The sequence below is a fragment of the Triturus cristatus genome, chromosome 9, assembly GCF_964204655.1.
Source record: "Triturus cristatus chromosome 9, aTriCri1.1, whole genome shotgun sequence".
In the NCBI taxonomy this organism is placed as follows: Eukaryota; Metazoa; Chordata; class Amphibia; order Caudata; family Salamandridae; genus Triturus; species Triturus cristatus.
Genome location: NC_140592.1, coordinates 40625810 through 40646369, shown reverse-complemented (window position 1 = coordinate 40646369; position 20560 = coordinate 40625810). Strand labels below are relative to the sequence as shown.

Below are 20560 nucleotides of genomic sequence, written 5' to 3'. Positions count from 1 at the left end.
CCATTCAAGAAGTGTTTGATAAACCTCATAGAGAACAAATAGAAGGCAGTGTCCTCAGTTGTCTGGAATATGAAAACTGCGGTCAGGTGGACCCTAAATGATAAATACTTGTGGTCACTCTTAGCCAGCTCTAGCATTAGCAGAATGAGATGTGGTGTGGGGAGCGCACTCTCCAAATGGTTCAGGTATTTCAGACACCAATTCTTGAGGACTCTGTTGGTCTTCCTCCAGGCAATGTAGATTCATCTTCCTGTCCTTCAGCGTTCTCCTGGAGATTTTCTGTCAGTAGGAACAGGAGTCTGGTCGATGAGAATTGTGAAGGCAAACAGATCTGTTTGAGCCTTTTTTCTTTGACAAGAATATTCACAAAAATGAACTGCATTTTGAAGTAATATTTTTCTGTCAGAAAACAAAATAAAATCTACTCTATCTTTAAAGATGTTGACTGAAGTGTTTTCTGTAAGGTTTGGAAGGTTTCCAAAGAAAAGGGCAATAAAGGCGTAGGTCAATGCTTCAGAAAATAGAAGCGCCAGCTATTAGAACTGGTTCCGCTGTCACTGCATGGTGGTGTGCCTTACGTTAAAGAAGCAGTGACAATTGTATATCCCTTTAGGCTGCAAGATATTCGGTTGCACTGCCCTTCTTTTCTCTCCACCTTCCTTGAAAGGTTTGTGAACGTTTTCACTTTCTGAAGTTAGAGACTTTAAATCGGTTACTCTTAAACAAAAGTGAGAACTGGCTAATACAAAACTGTAAAAAAAAAAAAAAAGTTTGCTTTGAGTTTACAAAGCTGTCTTTAAGAGCAGAGTTTGCATGTAGTGCTTTAGAACTATAAAGGATGTTCTCTGGAGTTGCAAGATGCATTCAGTTGAAAAGGCCGGATGTATTGATGTCGGTAGTCAATTTTCTTGCCAACTAGCATTTCATTTTGTTGCTTTCCGGAAAGGGAGAAGCATCTTGCTCATCCACTTCTTAATGATCAAGCACTAATCATTGAGGTTCCATAGCAAGACTGAGGCATTCTGATCTAAGCAATAAGCTGCATGTTTTCTTAAGACCACACAGAAGCCATTGCATCTGACGAGCAGAGGAACAGCTGAACAGAGGTTGAAAGGCATACCACAGCCTTGCAGAGCAAAGTGATTGTTCACAATCTGAGCATTTCCGTGGGGATAGTGTCACAACTTCTGCACTTGCATTTTTTGGTGTGCGAGTAAAACACCCTCCATTTGTCAGTCATGAGATCTTTTTACCAAGGGTCTTGCAAAGTCTGACACGGGATTTCATCTATCATTTGATAAAGATTTGAAATCACCTATTTATTGATCAGTGGTGATATTCCTCCAGCCCGAGACACATCTTTTTTAGAATTGTTCTTTTTATTAAATGAAAGGTGTAACGTGGAAAAACAATATTCAAGCAATAGTGTTCACCATGTATCAGTCAACAGTGGTACCCCAGAATAATCATTACACCGACAAGAGTAGAGCATGGTACAATATTTCAACATTGGAGTCTAGTACACAATGTCTTGTCGTCTGTCCGTCAGCGGTTCGCAGATCTCTCCCCTATATGCGTTCCACTTTTCGGCCCAAGACAAATCTTGATTCTCCCCCACCCCACCTGTTCTCACACTCCGAAAGGACAGGGCCCACAAGCTGTCACTTAGATACTTTGCAGAATTCTGTGAGCAAGAATGCAGGGATCTGTTCTCTTGGATGCAGGTTGGCCTCTTTTCAGAAGGGCAGCCCTGGTCACAGTATGTACGGAGGTATGGCTCCTTTGCCCTGGCATGCCAGGTCCTCCTCTACCAGACTGAGGTTTGTTGGCGGCACTTTGGAAGTTTCCCTCTGTTTACCACTAAAGCACACTATCCACGTTAGGCGCGCTCTCATGCAAACAAAACTATGTGCTTCCAAAAGTTGCAATGAACGGCATGCCCAATACTTTGCTCTGGACCTCGAGCTGGAAAGCTGCCACTTGGTGTAGGACGAGGAAGCAAAAGACAATTGATGGACGGAATGCAGAACAAATCAAAACATTCACCCCCAGTCAAGAGATCTGGGTTAAATCCATCATTCTTTTGCTCACCATGCCACCCCAGTTTAGACCTGGCCATATGCAAATCAGTCTTGACCCTGTGCCTTATGGGAACAGTCCAGCCCGAACTGCCAAGCCAGGTCCTCTCTGGACCAGAAACAAACATCCTAGGACCGGTTACCGGGTTTCACCCCTCTTCAGCCAGGATAGCTTGATTCCAGTGGCACAGTGATTCCAAATTAACCATGTCTGGGCATACCCAGCGTACTTAGGGAGAGAAAGCAAAAGACAATTGATGGACGGATAGCAGAACAAATCAAAACATTCACCCCCCAGTCAAGAGATCTGGGTTAAAGCCATCATTCTTTTGCTGAAAGACAATTGATGGACGGAATGCAGAAAGAAGACAATTGATGGACGGAATGCAGAGGGTCAAGACTGATTTGCATATGGCTGGGTCCAACTGGAATGGCGAGCAAAAAAACGATGGATTTAAACCCAGATCTCTGTACTGGGGTGAATGTATGACATTGTTCTGCATTCTGTCCATCAATAGTTCTTTTTGCACTTGGTGTAGGATGGCAGCTTCCTCAAGTTAGTGAAAACTGGCATCTGATGCGACCACAGCAGCAATGATAGGAGCTGCCACAATATCCACTTATTGTAGGATAGTTCTCACTTTCAACAGTATTTTCTCGCCAATCATAATCACCAGTGAAATGTAATTCTCCAGGTCTTACTGCTGTGGAGGTAGCTGCTGTGGTGCAGGCAACTAGCCGAATTGACAGTGCTGGTAATACAGCATAAAAAAGTTACTGTGTGCAGAGTTTACACAGGAAGCGAATTGTTCTATCTCATTGGTTGATAAAAGAACTGGTATTCTTCCGGCTAATGCTGTTAATATAAAGATAAAAATTTGTAAAAAGCGACAATTAACCACATTATTCAGAGAAGATGTAACGGGCCATTGGTGCTCTTGAGAAGTGTGTGACGAAGTTTCCAAACAAGTTAGTACCATGCCCTTATCCGTCACAGCTGCATGTCTTGCTCTGTAACCTTTCACATATGGTTTTACGGAACATTTTTCAGGACTTATTCTCATGCTGAGGCCTAGATTGCAACTGAATATCTGTTATTTTAATAAGGCCAACAAGACACTGGTTCTTTCCCTGGTGTCTTGGTTATTGTAGGGGATATATCTACCCATTGCTTCAGGCATAGTGTCAGCTAGTATGAACTTTGCAGCTCCACTGTCCAATTACTCATTAAAGTGGAAACGTTAATTTGAAAGACTATCGCTTACAGTGTTGTATGTTCTTGGTGAAATGACGAGATTGAGATACTTGTATGTTTAATTCTATGTGAATGGGACACGATCTCGAATGACATGGAGATGTGGAGCTAAGTGGTGCTCTTGATTGTCGGGAGCCTCTAGATCTGGTGTTTGGATGGCTGGACATAAGACAAGCACGCCTAGAGTCTTCTCATGTACGAGGAAAAATTTATTAGCGCTGTTTTTTGAAAAGCTACATCAATATGGCTCAGTTTCTAATTTTGTGTATTTCAATTGCCTAGATATACTGGAGGTACATTGGAGGTAATTTCAGACCATCGTGGTGGGTTATGTGATGGTCTGGCAGAATCTATGGTGTCTGACCCAATTTTTGACCTCAGTCAACGGTTTCTAACATGGTCTACCATGCCTTAGTTGATGTGCAGGAAGTTGGCGAGGCAAACAGAACGGCATAATTCATTGTGATCATTTCTCTACGGCCACATGAATTACAGCTGTAGGTGGCAAAATTAGCCTCTAGAGGCCTCTTTCAGCCACTAAATATTGGTGCTTGCAGAACCTAAGGGAAATAAACACTCAGTTAAAGATATCTTAGATTCAGAGGTTGAGTCTGTAGGCCTCCGATTTCCTTCAACAAACTGGGAAAAAAACATCCTTCTAGGCTTCACCTAGAAATGTGTGCAGTGATAGCAATCATATCCAAATTGAACTTCGGTACTGATTTTTATTTTTTCCTTGTGCAATTACTATCTTATCATACGGTCAAGAAGTGGTGGCTGTATTACTAAATGTCTGGAAATTCAATCATGTTGCACCTTTGTGAAATCACTGGATGAACTGCCTCCTAATCATGGTAATGTCAAAACCTACAGGTTGGGTGAAGGGAATGGAAAGAAAAAGTGGAAATAATCGTGCAATATCAGACTGCTCAGGGACATTGGCTGGTTTAATATTCATACCAGACCACTTAAAGTTCACAAAGACGAATGAAAGCACCAAGCATCTTTATGTGAGCATTCTTGCAATTCAAAAATATGTAGGAAGATTTTCTTGTGTTTTCTAAGCAGTCTACATTTTGTGAAAAAAACTAATTGGAATTCAAGTTACAAATTTAAATACAGGCGTTACTATTATTGCCAAGTCTACAACCAACAATTCAGTCAAATTAAGGTTTCACAATTAGAACATACCTGTGGAAGCCCCTAAAGCAAGAGCCTTTGCAATATGTCCTACTGACTGAATCCCGCCATCTGCAATTACTGGCACTCCAAACCTTCGTGCATACTCCGACACCTTGTACACAGCAGTGGCCTGTGGTCTGCCACATGCCAACACTAAATTGGGGAAAAAGAACAAAGCTGCCAAACATGTTCTGTTCTTTAAATGCATTGCACTACAAATTTTGTAAATCGGCAGTACAAATATTCATTGAGAATGTTGACATACAGCAGTTGGTGATGATAGAAATTATGCAAGTTGCAAATGGTTCTGAATACAAAACGTAACCCAAAGCTGGATAAATAACTGAGTTTCTGTATAATAATTCCACAAGGGGAAAGGAAACGTTTAAAGCAGGTTAATACTTGTAAAAACGAAGTGCTTCATCTTGGCTATTTTCTCTGAATTCATAAACAGCTCAATATCTCAGTGCACCTGCAGAATCTGAGCATCTTTAAAAGTTCAGAATGATATATAATTGAAGGAAAAACAGAGCCAATTGTCTTCACCAAAAGCCAATTAACTATACAAGGAAATTCAAAATGCGAGGACTATGAAATCCGTTTTCCAAAACCTCCATCCTTGAGAAGGTCTTAACTGGATTGGTTTGAATAATAAAAGATGTTTTGTTTAGCATTCTTACAGATCTCACTACGTATAAAAGGGATACCCAAATTTAAGCCGCATGAGGAGAGAATGATTCTCATTGCTCCAGAATGGTCCCAACACTGGTGGTACCTAAATCCTCAGTTGCCCACCGTTCAACTTATAAGGCTTCGGTGCAGATGCGATCTTATCAGGATGTTGTGAAATGTTCTCTAATACTAGGGGTTCATTACAGAACTTGAAGACCTGGCTTCGCAGCACCTGAACAGAAAAACCTTCCAGAGGACCATTCACAGGGAAGCAAAATGTTCTGGTAATAGAACCTTGCCAATCTTCAAATGGGTGAGGTTCTTCATTTGATGTCTGGAAGTTCAAGCAGACCCAACTTGCCAGAGAGAAAGAAATACCACCATAGTTTCTTATCTAGGTCTGGCTTTCAGTTTATATCTATTAAAGTACATTTTACTGAGATTAACAATTACTGCACAAGTACTTCGTATGCACCCTTTCTGCCTGAGAAAAGTTACCTATAAGGCCTTAGAACACCAACTAAAGCTTTTAAGCAAACCTCTCACAGAAGAGCTAGTTTGGTATTTTTAATAGAACCACCTTTTCTTCCAATGAGAAAGGTTGACCTCCAACACCAGTCTTAGCTGCCTTTTTAGTGAGCATCACTGCAGCTCAAGGATCAGTGGGCTACAAGCTGAGTACTCAAAAACAGTATACTGTATTTCACTGTAATTAGGGCTTTTTATGGATTTGCGCTTTTCTTGCAAAAACAATCCAATCTCCACATTAACCAGAGAACATCCATTTAGACATTGTGCTTGAATTAATCCTGTTCAGCAGAAAGGCTACTGCATAATTTGCATGTTAAAAAGGTCTCTGCATTACTAATTGGACTGGTCAAAGATACATGGTTGATCTTACAGGACCTTTGTTCTCAAACGACAACTAAAAGGTTAGTATCCAACATTACTGCACGTCTCCTGAAGGCTAACTGACCCCTTGGGCAAACCTGAGGCTCATTCTAATAGGGGGGGAAAAAACAGCACATGCTGCCTTAAATTGAAAAAAAATGGATTTCTGACATTAGCAGAGCTGTTAACCTGAGAATTCCATAACCTTGCCAAGCAATAGTGCTTTGATTGCAGCACCAAACGGATATCCTATGGTGCAGGCTTTACTGCCTTATCTGTCAAAGTTTTCACTACGTCCTCATTTTAGAGTCAAGTTAACTATTCCAATATTGAGATTTTCATACTCAAGCAGGTCCCATGAAGGTAAGGATGCTTTCTTGTAATCATGGTTCATCATGGGGGAACTTTCTGAATTCATAAACATTCACCCTCTGCCCCAAGGATCCTTTCACAATCAAACTTCCAAAGGCTTCGAAGACCATGCGCTGCATGAGGAGACCACTCCAACCTTTGGAATTCTTGAAATGGCAATTTCGCCAAATTGGCGTTTCCAGTGTAATGCATCATTTGACTTGGCTTTAAAAAAATGAAAACAATTAACATATTGCATCCTTTATGCTTATTCTCCACTCGAAACCTTTTAAGTTTTGAAAGGTATTTACTTTTAATGGCTTTCCAGGATTCCTCACATGAAGACTTCTACAATAGTTTAGGAATATCAGAGAGAATCTTATGTTCGAGAGCAAATTGATCAATATTCTTGCAGCACATGCACGTGAAAACTTTGAAAGTCTCACTCTGAATGCCTGTAAGTGGCAGAATGTGGCTTTGAGTGTCTTTCAAAGCTTTCACATGCATGTTAAACTTGTTGATCAATACACAAACAGATAATATAACTTTGAAAAATATCAGTACTAATGTGACCCAGAGAATGTGTAGATTCCTTAAAAAGGTTTAGTTGACACTTATTTCCAGGACTCTAACGAATCGAAAATGCATTGGAGTGTTTCAAGCAAATCACAGCTAATGCATATTTCACATTATCATGCAAGTTAGTACACCAAAATGCATACTTCATTCTTAACGCATGGGGTTTTGAAAGTCTTGGAGTAAACCTTAAAACTGTTCCAGAACTCAAGATATATCCTATTATCCAAAAGGATCTGTGCTGAGCTGAATGAAAATAATGGGTTAATGTCTAGATTAACCATCAAACGTGGCGTTTTATGCCAGTGAACAGCCTGGGATTTTACTCCAAGTAAAAATAAAAAGCGACAGTAAAAAACACTCTTGCGTTCTTAATAAGGGGCATAACCAGATTCTCAATCCAAATTTGTGATGTGCATTAGTGCCAAAAACATTCGAAAATATTGTCTAACTGAAGATACTTGGGTGTTGCATTAATCACTGTGAAAGGAAAAACTAGACTCAACAGCATGCCTACAAAAATCCTAGGATCCCATTGATAGAAAAGACGTGGCAGAATTGCAATGACTAACGTGTCCAGCACTGCCCCATCCTTACATAAAAAGTCAAATATAAACAATCATTAGAATCCAGAGATCATTTTTAGACCAACCTCAGGAGGTTGCCTCTTAGCCCTAGGCAGGTAGGGATCTCCAGTAACAGCCCTTGGCACTGGTAAGTCAAAACATCCGGATGCCAAAGAACTGAAATGTGGTGTGGGACACACCCAAAAGCATGGTTCAGAATTTACATGCTTCTAAAGTAAATTAGAAAATTTGCATCGCTAGCATGCAAATAAATGATAGTTAATTTTCTAAAGCTTACATTACTAAGGAACATTTAAAACCTATTCCAATTCACCTATATTTAGCCAAAACGTCTTAGGATTACTCCAGGAAAGCCAAATTCTGGACAATTTAGGCAGCAGAACACTGGTACTTACAATTAATATCTGAACACTGAAATGTTAGCAGTGCTTACAACGACTGCTGCAGATAGGACTGACGAGCATTGGTTTGGCAATTTGGTGAGGTAATTAGAGCACAATTCTGAACCCTGCTTTTGAATAATAAAAAAGTTACTACTTTTTTTTTTTAAAGCCAACCAGTATCCAAAGCCACAAAACCCCAAGTGCATCTACAACTAAACGGGTTATAAGTCAAGCAGGACAATAAACAGCCAACCAAAATGCTGCTTTCAGGCACAGAACGAGGGTTGGAAACAGGGGCATGTAACTTACTATAAGTGCCCTTGACAGTAGAACAACATTTGGGGCTGTGGGACTTTAGGTCTGGAGGGATCTTTGGAGCAGCTAAACAATGAAAACAAAAATGCACAAGTAAAGAATAAAGTGGGACAGGCATTATATTTGAGTCAGAAATTTACCAGGAAAGCGAAAATAGGAGAAGAACCTGCTTCAAGAGCTCCTATAAAGGATCAAATCCACGTTCCTTTTGTAGAGTGGGTTGGGTGAACCGCATCTGAATGCACCATTTTATAAAACAGATTTCGCACTTGAAAAATCACGTAAACCGTGTTGTAATTTTTAACTTACTAATTTGCCACTTTAGTACTGGGCCTAGAGCAGAGGACCATATTAAGATTCAATGCAGAAATAATAAAGGACTTAACTGGTCAAGATCACCAACTCACTGTAAAGCAGCAGTCATCCTCTGTCTAAAATACACAATTAGAGTTCTATTTTGAGAATTACTGAGGAGATTTCAAATGCAGAACACGGAAGGCTACTCTTAGTTAACATCTTCTTTGGCTGAAAACTTTTTCCAAATATACTCTGGCCTATCGGACATTAACTCTTGTAGGGATGGTAAAGTCTGATAAGAAAATTTGCCAGATAAACACATTACAGATCATTTCATGTATCAAAAACGGGTAGAAAAGCAAGCTAGCAGAAATGACTAGGAATTCCCGGTCTCAGCTGTGATTTTACCCAGCTATTGTGAGAAAGCATTTGGTTGTGACAGTGACAAAAATGCTACCCAGAAGAACTAGTAGATAAATGATGTTAAACATCCAGGTACATTAGAAGAGTAACTACATAAAGGAATATGCTACTTACCAGTATGCATCTGTTCTTGGCATGTAGAGCTGCAGAGTTGTACACTTAGCATAGATCGCCATCTGGTGTTGGGCCCGGATGTTTGCAGTTTGTTTTTGTTCTTTGGACAGTCTTTGGAAGTCACGAGTTCGGTGACTCCTCCTTCGGTCCGTACTGCGCATGGGCTTCGGCTCCATCCTCAGATTGTTTTTCGCCAACAGGGAAATGATGGAGCGTAGTAATAACAGTGAGAAACCCATGTGTGTTGTATCTAAATAAGATGTACTGGAACGGATACAGGTGGCCGGGGAGGCGGGTGGGCGTGTACAACTCTGCAGCTCTACATGCCAAGAACAGATGCATACTGGTAAGTAGCATATTCCGTTCTAGGCATATGAGCTGCAGATTGTACACTTAGCATAGATTATATAGCAGTACCCAACCTTAGCGGCGACCACCGGTATCCGTTGCAGTGGTTTGAAAAAGTGTCTTTTGTACAGCCTAGCCCACCCTAGCTTGCTGCTTGGAATGCACATCTACACAGTAATGTTTTGTGAAGGTGTGCGGTGTTGACCATGTGGCTGCTTTGCAGATGTCATCTAAGGGTGTGTTCCCTAGAAAAGCCATAGAAGCCCCTAACTTTCTTGTAGAGTGGGCTTTAGGCGGAACAGATAATGTTCTTTTTGCCTTTTGATAGCAAATTTGTATGCACTTTACAATCCACCTAGCTATCCCTGATTTAGAGATGGGGTTGCCTTTATGTGGTGGAGAGAAGGAAACGAACAATTGTTAGACCTGTCAGCCCTTTGGGTGGTCCCTCCTCATCATTATTTATTTTGTCCCACTTTTGCCTCAAACCCTGTTTGAATTTTTCCTTTTTGGGAACCACCAGACTTTAGTGTTGCTACAGATTCAGGGAGCCATTTTAGCTACCCCTGAAACTTCTGTCTGAGGGCCTGAAGCACAAAATGGTGGCCTCCTGTGACATCACCAGCATCCACTGGAACCTACCAGCACTTTCCAGAACCTTCCAGGAGATTCCAGAACTGTGTGACAGTTGGAAACCGTTTAGAATGTTGGGAGGATAAGAGAGGCAGTTGGCAGTTGGAGCTGGCAGTTGGCACCTGACTGGTGAAGAGAGAGGAGCACAACAGTGAAGGAGGAAGGAGTGAAGCAGCAGGGGTGGAAACTTGTGCCTGGAGTGGGGTCCATAAACCCACCCTTGATACTTGTCCCTACTGATGGATCCCAGCCTATAGCCCTGTGTGGGAAGAAGACAGAAGAAAACCATCCTAAGGACCTGGACAGCAGGAACAGGCCTTAGAACCAAGAAAACAGCAAGATTCTGACCTGAGAACTGGTTTCCCTGGAGCCTGGCGTCGAGTAGCCGAAGACCTGGAGCCCGAGGTGGAGAAGCGGCGCTGACTGAGGTAGCAGACGTCGTACCCGGAGCCGCCTGAGGTCGTAAGAGGGCGCCGGCGGAGGTCGAGAGGAATACCAAGGGTCGAGAAGGAGGTGAACCGAGGTCGAGTGAGCGGCGTCATCGGAAGGGTGAAGTCCGCCCTCCGGAGTCGTCGGAGACCGAGGTAGAGGAGCACCGGGGGTCGGGAGTGAGGATCGCACTCCGGAGTCGCCCGGAACCTGTGAGGAAGAGCACCGGAGGTCGGGGGTGAGAATCGCACCCCGGAGTCGCCGGAAGTCGACAGCGAGGCCAGGCCGGCCGACGTCATCGGAGCCGAGAGCGCCATCGGACCGGAGCCGCCCGAAGTCGACATCGTGAAGAGACTGCCCGACGCCGTCGAATCGGAGGTCGAGATCGAACCGAGGCCACCGACATCGGACCGGAACCGCCTACCGGCGTCGACAAAGAACTGACACTGTGCCGAGGCCGCCGAGACCGAACCGGAACCGCCTCACGGCGTCGACACGACTCCAGCGGCGTCGGAACATCAGAAAAGGGCAGTAAGTGGAGTAGAGGGCGCCTAAGGCCCTGTGGAGACCTGAGAGACTACTCTAAGGGGCTAGGGAGGTGCTGAAACCCATCTGACTGTGCCTGGGGTGAACTGGGACTAACCTAGAGAGGTTGTGTGGAGAGGAAAGCCAGGGTATTGGAATTCCCCCCTTTGATCTACCTCAGTTTAGGCCTCAGCCTTTGCCTCAGCCAGGGAGTAGGACCCCCCAAGCCTTCCACACCCTACAAGCTGTGCCTGGGCCAAATCAGCCCTTAAGTATTGAAGTGTCATCTGATTCATGAGTGTTATTGTATACTTCTAATTATTTATTGGGGAAACTGTATTTATCAAATTCTTATCTATTTAATGCTGCACTGTGTTTATAGGTCCACAGGACTTGTTGGTGTACAGTATTTATTGGTACAGTATTTATTGGTACAGTATTTATTACCTCAAAGTATTTAATTGTCTGTATATATTGCACTTGTATTTATGCCCTGTTATTTATGATCACCCCTATTTATTTCAGCAAACAGCAATTATTTATTTGACCTGCTCTATTTAAGAATTTGTATATTGTGATTGTTATTTATTTTCCCAATCAGCAACTAAGAGAAAAAGATAAAGAAGGATATTTTCATAATTTTTACGGTGTAGAGTCGTTTTTGGAACGGATGCACGCATGGTTATTGTATGGGTATATTGTATGCTTAGCACTGCGCCTGTTTCCTGACCACTCGAGCCAAGCTACCCCATTGTGTTGGGAAGGTCCACCACCACCCTGCGGAGTGGGAGTGGGGCTGTTTCCAACATAAATTGGTGTTCAGTGGTGGGATAGAGCTGTGCCTACATATACTCAACAATAACTGTGGGTAGTCCATAGGCCTACACCGGGAGTTTTCTCACAGCGGCCTTCCTAATTGTGGGTTTTTGTTTTTTCCAAATTTACTCTGGTGGTGGGAGGAGGTATTACTAAAGGTACCCCCCTGCATTGTTACTACACAAAACCTGTCCTCTAACCTGAGTGGGCAAGATGGAGTTTGTTCTTGAAAATCTAGACACGTACACTGTGGCCCAACTCAGGGAGTTTTGCCAGCGAGAGGGGGTGTACTGTCCCCCAGGAGCAAAGAAGGGTGCACTCCAAACCAGCTTAAGGGCTTGGGGGGAGGCACGCAGGGAAAGCAAGGCTGAGGAGGAAGACAGGGATGGAGAGCCTGACCCCGAGGGGGCTGAGATGTACCAACCTGAGGTGGGGAACCTGTCCGCAGGGCCCAGGACACTTTCTAGGAAGGGCAGCACTGTCTCTAGTGGGGGCTTATCCGAAGTGGAGTTAGCAGACCGGAGAGAGAAGAGACAGCTCACATGGGACTTAGCAAGGCTGGAAAAGGAGAAAGAGGAGCAGAGGATGGCCCATGAATTGCGACTGAAAGAAATAGATCTTCAGATTTTGAGAATCGGGGCACAACCTGTTCCTAATGGTGGCAGCCAAAACCAAGAGTCCACCAGGGAATCCAAACCTTACCTGCCAAAGGACATTGTAGCGAGCTATGGGGCGGGTGACGACATCGCCAAGTGGCTAGCAGCCTATGAGGTCTCATTGAGGGCCCATGGGGTTCCAGCGAAGTATTGGGGAGGGGGATTGTACAAGTACATGCCTCCAGCAGGTAGGGATGCTTTATTGGCCCTCGAGGAGGATGAGCAGACCCACTACCCCACCATGAAACTGGCGCTCATCAGAAAGTTTGGACTAACACCTGAAAAGTACAGACAGAAGTTCAGGGGTAGTCACAAGCTGGGCACGCAGAATTGGGTGGACTTCCTGGACTATGCGAAGAAGGCAATGGAAGGTTGGATTCAGGGCAGTGAAGTGAGGAACTACGAGGAGTTGTTTGACCTAGTACTGAAGGAACACCTGCTCGAGAAATGTTTCCCTGAACTGCGGCAACACCTGGTGGATAGCAAGCTGACCAGTCCCCGGAAGCTTGCTGAGGAGGCGGACATTTGGGCTAGTACCCGGGTGTCCACAAGGGGGACTGGAGGGGATACTCAAAAGGCCGGACAGGGCGCCCCCCAGAAGAAAGAGGGAGGGGAAAAGAAAAAGGAGTTCTCCAAAGGCCCCCAAAATAACTTCCAAGGGAAGGGAACAGGATTCACCTCTAAGGCTAACCCACCCAGAAACCCTAATCCTGGCCAGAGTCAGCAGCCAAGGGTTGTCCATTGCTACGAGTGCGGTGGCGTTGGACACTATAAAGGAGATCCGAAGTGTCAGAAACGATCACCCCCTCCCACTGGAGGAAAGCCCCCCGGAGTAGCTAGTGTAGTGCTCGGGGAGGAGATGCCCTTAACTAAGGGAAGGGAGTGGGCGGGTGTCACTTTAGTGTCCCTGGGAGAACGGGAGATGGTTCCTAAGATCCAGGTGCCCGCAAATACTGCAAAGTATGGGCAGTGGATCACCATCAACGGCCAAAGAGGGGAGGCTCTGAGAGACACAGGAGCCAGTATGACTATGGTACGTAGCCAACTGGTGTCTCCAGAGCAAGTCATTCCCGATGTACTCCACCCAGCCGCGATGGCTGACGGCAGAACCGGCCACTATCCCGTGGCTGAGGTTCCCTTTGAATGGGGGGGGGTTGCAGGTTCACTTCGAGTTGCCGTAAGCCCTGCCGTGCCAGTCGATTGTCTGCTGGGCAATGACATGGAGCACAACGCTTGGAAGGAGGTGGAATACCGGACTCATACCGAGATGCTGGGTACACCTGACTGGGCCTGTGTTAGCACAAGGTCCGGGACTACCCGAAGAGGGAGTTCATTCCGGCTGGAGCCTGGAACAAAGGCCCAGCCAGCTGCCAGTCAAGGGAAGAACCGAGGACAGGAGGAGCCTGCCTCGGCGTCTCCACCCCGTAGGACGGATAGGCCACCGGAGGTGGTGGACCAGGAGTCTGCGGAGGGGGACGTTACCAACCTGGAGGACCTACCCATCCCGGCCGAGTGGCACGTGGAGGGAGGCCCGTCCAGGGAGGAATTCTGCCAGGGCCAGAGGGAGTGCCCTACCCTTGAGGGGCTGAGGCGACAGGCCGAAGCCCAGGCAGCAGGGAACGTTGAAGGGAACTACAGTGTTTACTGGGAGGATGGCCTCCTCTACAGTGAACCCAAGGCACCCCTACATGGATCGTCACGAGCCTTGGTAGTTCCTCAACGTTATCGAGCCTTCCTTCTGGAGTTGGCTCACGAGATACCATTGGCAGGACACCTGGGGCAAGACAAGACCTTCGCCCGTCTTGTCCCACACTTTTATTGGCCTCAGATGAAAGTGTCGTCCGATACCTACTGCCGGACATGTGTGTCTTGCCAAGCCAGTGGGAAAACAGGGGTGAAGCTGAAAGCTCCCCTGGAACCACTTCCTGTCGTTAGCACCCCCTTTGAAAGGGTGGGCATCGACATTGTGGGTCCATTAGATCCACCAACTACAGCTGGTCACAGGTTTATCCTGGTTCTGGTGGATCATGCCACACGGTACCCAGAGGCAATACCTCTGAGGACCATAACAGCACCTGTTGTGGCTAGGGCCCTGATGGGAATCTTTACCCGAGTGGGTTTTCCCAAGGAAGTTGTGTCCGACAGGGGGACCAACTTCATGTCAGCATATATGCGGGCAATGTGGAAGGAGTGTGGAGTGACCTACCGGTTCACCACTCCTTACCACCCCCAGACAAATGGTCTGGTGGAAAGGTTTAACAAAACCTTGAAAGGCATGATCAGAAGTCTGCCTGAAAGCCTGCGGAGGAAATGGGACGTCCTCCTACCCTGTTTACTTTTTTCATACAGGGAAGTGCCACAGAAGGGAGTGGGCTTCAGCCCCTTCGAGCTTCTGTATGGGCACCCTGTACGTGGACCTCTTAACCTGGTGAGAGACGGATGGGAAAGAACTCCCAGAAAGCTCCCCCAGGATGTGGTGAGCTACATGCTGGCCTTCCGGAGCCAAATGGCTAAGTTGTGGAAGCAAGCTTCTGACAACTTGGAAGCCAGCCAAGCAGTAATGAAGGCGTGGTATGACCACAACGCTCACCCGGTGGAGTTGGAGCCTGGCCAGAAGGTGTGGGTGATCGAACCCGGAGAGCTTAGTGCCCTCCAGGATCGCTGGTCAGGACCCTTTGAGGTGTTGGAGAAGAAGGGTAAGGCTACCTACTTGGTGGACCTGAAGACCCCTCGTCAGCCCCTGCGGGTGCTGCATGCCAACCGCCTCAAACCCCACCACGAGAGGCCCGAAGTCATCTTGATGATGGTGACTGACGGAGGAGAGGACGTGGAAAGCGAGCCTCTCCCTGATCTGTTTGCGTCTCAAGAAAAGGATGGGTCGGTGGAGGGAGTGATTCTCTCCCCATCTCTAACTCCTGAACAGCAGGAAGACTGTCGCCAGGTCCTGGGGCAGTACTCTTCGTTGTTCTCCCCTGTCCCGGGTAGGACTCACCTGTGCGTCCATGACGTGGACACAGGAGACAGCCCACCTGTGAGGTCCAAGATCTACCGGATGTCAGACAAGGTGAAGGCCAGCATTCATAGTGAAGTCACTAAGATGCTGGAGCTAGGAGTGGTTGAACCTTCTAGCAGCCCCTGGTCCAGTCCGGTGGTGTTAGTACCGAAAGCTGCACCACCGGGTGCCCAACCAGAACTGAGGTTCTGTGTGGACTACCGGGGACTGAATTCAGTGACAAAGACTGATGCACATCCGATCCCAAGGGCGGATGAGTTGATTGACCGGCTGGGAGCTGCCCAATATCTAAGTACCTTTGACCTTACTTCAGGGTACTGGCAGATCTCGTTGACTGATGGAGCAAGGGAAAGGTCAGCCTTCTCCACGCCCAATGGCCACTACCAGTTCTGTGTGATGCCCTTTGGGCTCAAGAACGCACCTGCCACGTTTCAGCGCCTGGTAAACCAGATCCTCACCGGAATGGAGAGTTTCTCTGCTGCTTATCTGGATGACATAGCCGTCTTCAGTAACAGCTGGGAGGATCACTTGCGTCACCTGCAAGCTGTTCTCCAGGCCCTGAGACAAGCTGGATTGACGATCAAGGCCAGCAAGTGCCAGATCGGGCAGGGGTCGGTAGTGTACCTTGGACACTTGGTGGGTAGGGGAACGGTGCAACCCCTCCAGGCGAAGATCGAGGCCATCATGGCCTGGGAACCCCCCAAGACACAGACTGAGGTCCGAGCATTTTTGGGCCTCACGGGATACTATCGCCGCTTCGTGAAGGGGTACGGTACCATCGTAGCCCCTCTCACGGAGCTCACGTCCAAGAAACAACCTCGACGGGTAGTCTGGACGGAGGCTTGTCAGCAAGCCTTTGAGAAATTGAAGAAAGCCATGTGCGAGGCCCCGGTCTTACGGGCCCCAGACTTTTCCAAGAAGTTCATTGTCCAGACAGATGCATCAGAACATGGCATTGGGGCAGTGTTATCGCAACTCAACGAAGAGGGTCTGGATCAACCCGTGGTCTTCCTATCCAGGAGACTACTTCCCAGGGAACAGAAGTGGAGTGCAATAGAGCGTGAAGCCTTTGCAGTGGTATGGGCTCTGAAGAAGTTGCGGCCATACCTGTTTGGCTCGCACTTCTTGGTTCAGACCGACCACAGACCCCTTCGTTGGCTGATGCAAATGAAGGGGGAGAATCCCAAGTTGTTGAGGTGGTCTATTTCCCTACAGGGAATGGACTTTCAGGTGGAACATCGGCCTGGAGTGGACCACGCCAATGCAGACGGTCTCTCAAGGTATTTCCGCCTTAGTGATGAGAACTCCCAAGGGGTTGGGTAGCTCTCCCCACTTTCAGCTGGGGGGGGACGCGTGTTAGACCTGTCAGCCCTTTGGGTGGTCCCTCCTCATCATTATTTATTTTGTCCCACTTTTGCCTCAAACCCTGTTTGAATTTTTCCTTTTTGGGAACCACCAGACTTTTTAGTGTTGCTACAGATTCAGGGAGCCATTTTAGCTACCCCTGAAACTTCTGTCTGAGGGCCTGAAGCACAAAATGGTGGCCTCCTGTGACATCACCAGCATCCACTGGAACCTACCAGCACTTTCCAGAACCTTCCAGGAGATTCCAGAACTGTGTGACAGTTGGAAACCGTTTAGAATGTTGGGAGGATAAGAGAGGCAGTTGGCAGTTGGAGCTGGCAGTTGGCACCTGACTGGTGAAGAGAGAGGAGCACAACAGTGAAGGAGGAAGGAGTGAAGCAGCAGGGGTGGAAACTTGTGCCTGGAGTGGGGTCCATAAACCCACCCTTGATACTTGTCCCTACTGATGGATCCCAGCCTATAGCCCTGTGTGGGAAGAAGACAGAAGAAAACCATCCTAAGGACCTGGACAGCAGGAACAGGCCTTAGAACCAAGAAAACAGCAAGATTCTGACCTGAGAACTGGTTTCCCTGGAGCCTGGCGTCGAGTAGCCGAAGACCTGGAGCCCGAGGTGGAGAAGCGGCGCTGACTGAGGTAGCAGACGTCGTACCCGGAGCCGCCTGAGGTCGTAAGAGGGCGCCGGCGGAGGTCGAGAGGAATACCAAGGGTCGAGAAGGAGGTGAACCGAGGTCGAGTGAGCGGCGTCATCGGAAGGGTGAAGTCCGCCCTCCGGAGTCGTCGGAGACCGAGGTAGAGGAGCACCTGGGGTCGGGAGTGAGGATCGCACTCCGGAGTCGCCCGGAACCTGTGAGGAAGAGCACCGGAGGTCGGGGGTGAGGATCGCACCCCGGAGTCGCCGGAAGTCGACAGCGAGGCCAGGCCGGCCGACGTCATCGGAGCCGAGAGCGCCATCGGACCGGAGCCGCCCGAAGTCGACATCGTGAAGAGACTGCCCGACGCCGTCGAATCGGAGGTCGAGATCGAACCGAGGCCACCGACATCGGACCGGAACCGCCTACCGGCGTCGACAAAGAACTGACACTGTGCCGAGGCCGCCGAGACCGAACCGGAACCGCCTCACGGCGTCGACACGACTCCAGCGGCGTCGGAACATCAGAAAAGGGCAGTAAGTGGAGTAGAGGGCGCCTAAGGCCCTGTGGAGACCTGAGAGACTACTCTAAGGGGCTAGGGAGGTGCTGAAACCCATCTGACTGTGCCTGGGGTGAACTGGGACTAACCTAGAGAGGTTGTGTGGAGAGGAAAGCCAGGGTATTGGAATTCCCCCCTTTGATCTACCTCAGTTTAGGCCTCAGCCTTTGCCTCAGCCAGGGAGTAGGACCCCCCAAGCCTTCCACACCCTACAAGCTGTGCCTGGGCCAAATCAGCCCTTAAGTATTGAAGTGTCATCTGATTCATGAGTGTTATTGTATACTTCTAATTATTTATTGGGGAAACTGTATTTATCAAATTCTTATCTATTTAATGCTGCACTGTGTTTATAGGTCCACAGGACTTGTTGGTGTACAGTATTTATTGGTACAGTATTTATTGGTACAGTATTTATTACCTCAAAGTATTTAATTGTCTGTATATATTGCACTTGTATTTATGCCCTGTTATTTATGATCACCCCTATTTATTTCAGCAAACAGCAATTATTTATTTGACCTGCTCTATTTAAGAATTTGTATATTGTGATTGTTATTTATTTTCCCAATCAGCAACTAAGAGAAAAAGATAAAGAAGGATATTTTCATAATTTTTACGGTGTAGAGTCGTTTTTGGAACGGATGCACGCATGGTTATTGTATGGGTATATTGTATGCTTAGCACTGCGCCTGTTTCCTGACCACTCGAGCCAAGCTACCCCATTGTGTTGGGAAGGTCCACCACCACCCTGCGGAGTGGGAGTGGGGCTGTTTCCAACAACAATTGTTTAGTCTTCCTGAAGGGTTGCGTTCTTTGTATGTAGTACAGCAAAGCCCTTTTAACATCGAGTGTGTGTAAGGCCCTCTCTGCAACAGATTGAGGTTGCGAGAAGAAGACAGGTAATTCCACCGATTGATTGAGATGGAAGGGGGAAATGACCTTGGGCAGAAACTTCGGATTTGTGCGAAGTATGACCTTGCTGTGATGTATTTGTAGGAAGGGTTCCTGTATAGTGAACGCTTGTATTTCACCAACCCTTCTAAGGGAAGTGATAGCTACGAGAAAAGCTGTTTTCCAGGTGAGAAACTGTAGCTCACATTTATGCATTGGTTCAAAGGGCGGACCCATTAGCCGTGTATGAACTAAATTTAGATTCCATACAGGGGAAGGTGGTGCCCTGGGAGGAATTACTCGTTTAAGACCTTCCATAAAGGCTTTAATAGCGGGCACTCTGAACAGTGATAAATGCTGTCTGTTTTGTAGATAAGCAGCAATCACTGCTAGGTGTAGGCGTATGGATGAATATGCCAGGTTACACCTGTGAAGATGGAGCAGATAGCATATGATGTGCTGTATGGATGCATCTAAAGGGTTGATTGTATTGTTACGGCAGTAAATTACAAATCCACTTTGCGGCATAGCATGCTCTAGTGGTAGGACGTCTGGCTTCCATGATGATGTTCATGCAATCAGGGGGAAGGTTAAGGTATCCAAATTCTAAGATTTCAGGAGCCAGATCGCAAGGTTGAGCTGAGCTGGGTCCTGGTGCCTGATTTCTCCATGGTTCTGGGTTAGGAGGCATGGGGATAGGTGCAGTTTTTGATGTGGTACCACTGATAGTTGTAGTAGTGCGGTGTACCACGGCTGCCTGGCCCACGTCGGAGCTACTAGAATGAGTGTGAGGGAGTGTTGTTGTAGCTTCCTTACCACTAATGGAATTAGTGGGAGAGGTGGAAAGGCGTATGCAAATCTGCCTGACCAGTTCAGCCATATCGCATTGCCCTTGGACAATGGGTGTGGGTATCTGGCGGCGAAGCTTGGGCCTTTTTTGTTTTCGTGGGTGGTGAAGAGGTCTATCTGAGGATGCCCCCACTGTTGGAAGAATGGGTGAAGAACTTGTGGATGCAGTTCCCATTCGTGTAGTTGTTGCGTTTGTCTGCTGAGCAGATCTGCCATGGTGTTTTGTACGCCTGGAACGTGCTGTGCCAGGAGAAAGATGTTTTGGGGAATTGCCCATCTCCATATGCTCTGGGCTAAGCGGGAGAGCTGGGGAGAGTGTGTCCCCCCCTGTTTTTGGATAGAATACATTGCAGTCATGTTGTCTGTGCGAATGAGGACTGCTTTGCCCGAAATCTGTTTTTGGAAAGATTTTAGGGCTAGAAAGATCGCCAAGAGCTCCAGATGGTTGATGTGGAGCGATTTTTGCTGTGGCGTCCATAGACCTTGCATTGTGAGGTGTAGGAGGTGCGCTCCCCAGCCGGAGAGCGATGCGTCCGCTGTTAGAATCACCTGAGGAACCGGGTCCAGGAACGGCCGCCCTTTGGAAAGGTTTGTGGTGTTCCACCACTGCAGAGAGTGATAGGTGCGGCCGTCCACCAACACCAGATCCGTCAGCTGACCCTGGGCCTGGTTCCACTGTTGTGCTAGGCACTCTTGAAGTGGACGCATGTGGAGTCTTGCAT

General features: G+C 47.0%; 1 protein-coding gene across 2 annotated transcripts in view; it reads right to left on the bottom strand.

The window, feature by feature from the left end:
• IMPDH2 (inosine monophosphate dehydrogenase 2) overlaps positions 1-20560 on the bottom strand; it is a 340575-nt gene that overhangs the window by 68352 nt on the left and 251663 nt on the right. The window contains exons 10-11 of one of the 2 annotated variants that reach the window (XM_085624344.1): positions 8285-8356; positions 4525-4668 (exon numbers count right to left, since the gene is read on the bottom strand). In XM_085624344.1, the coding sequence (XP_085480470.1) occupies positions 4525-4668; positions 8285-8356 (216 nt within the window). The remainder of the gene's footprint in view (positions 1-4524; positions 4669-8284; positions 8357-20560) is intronic. The other variant, XM_085624345.1, reaches the window with a different exon arrangement.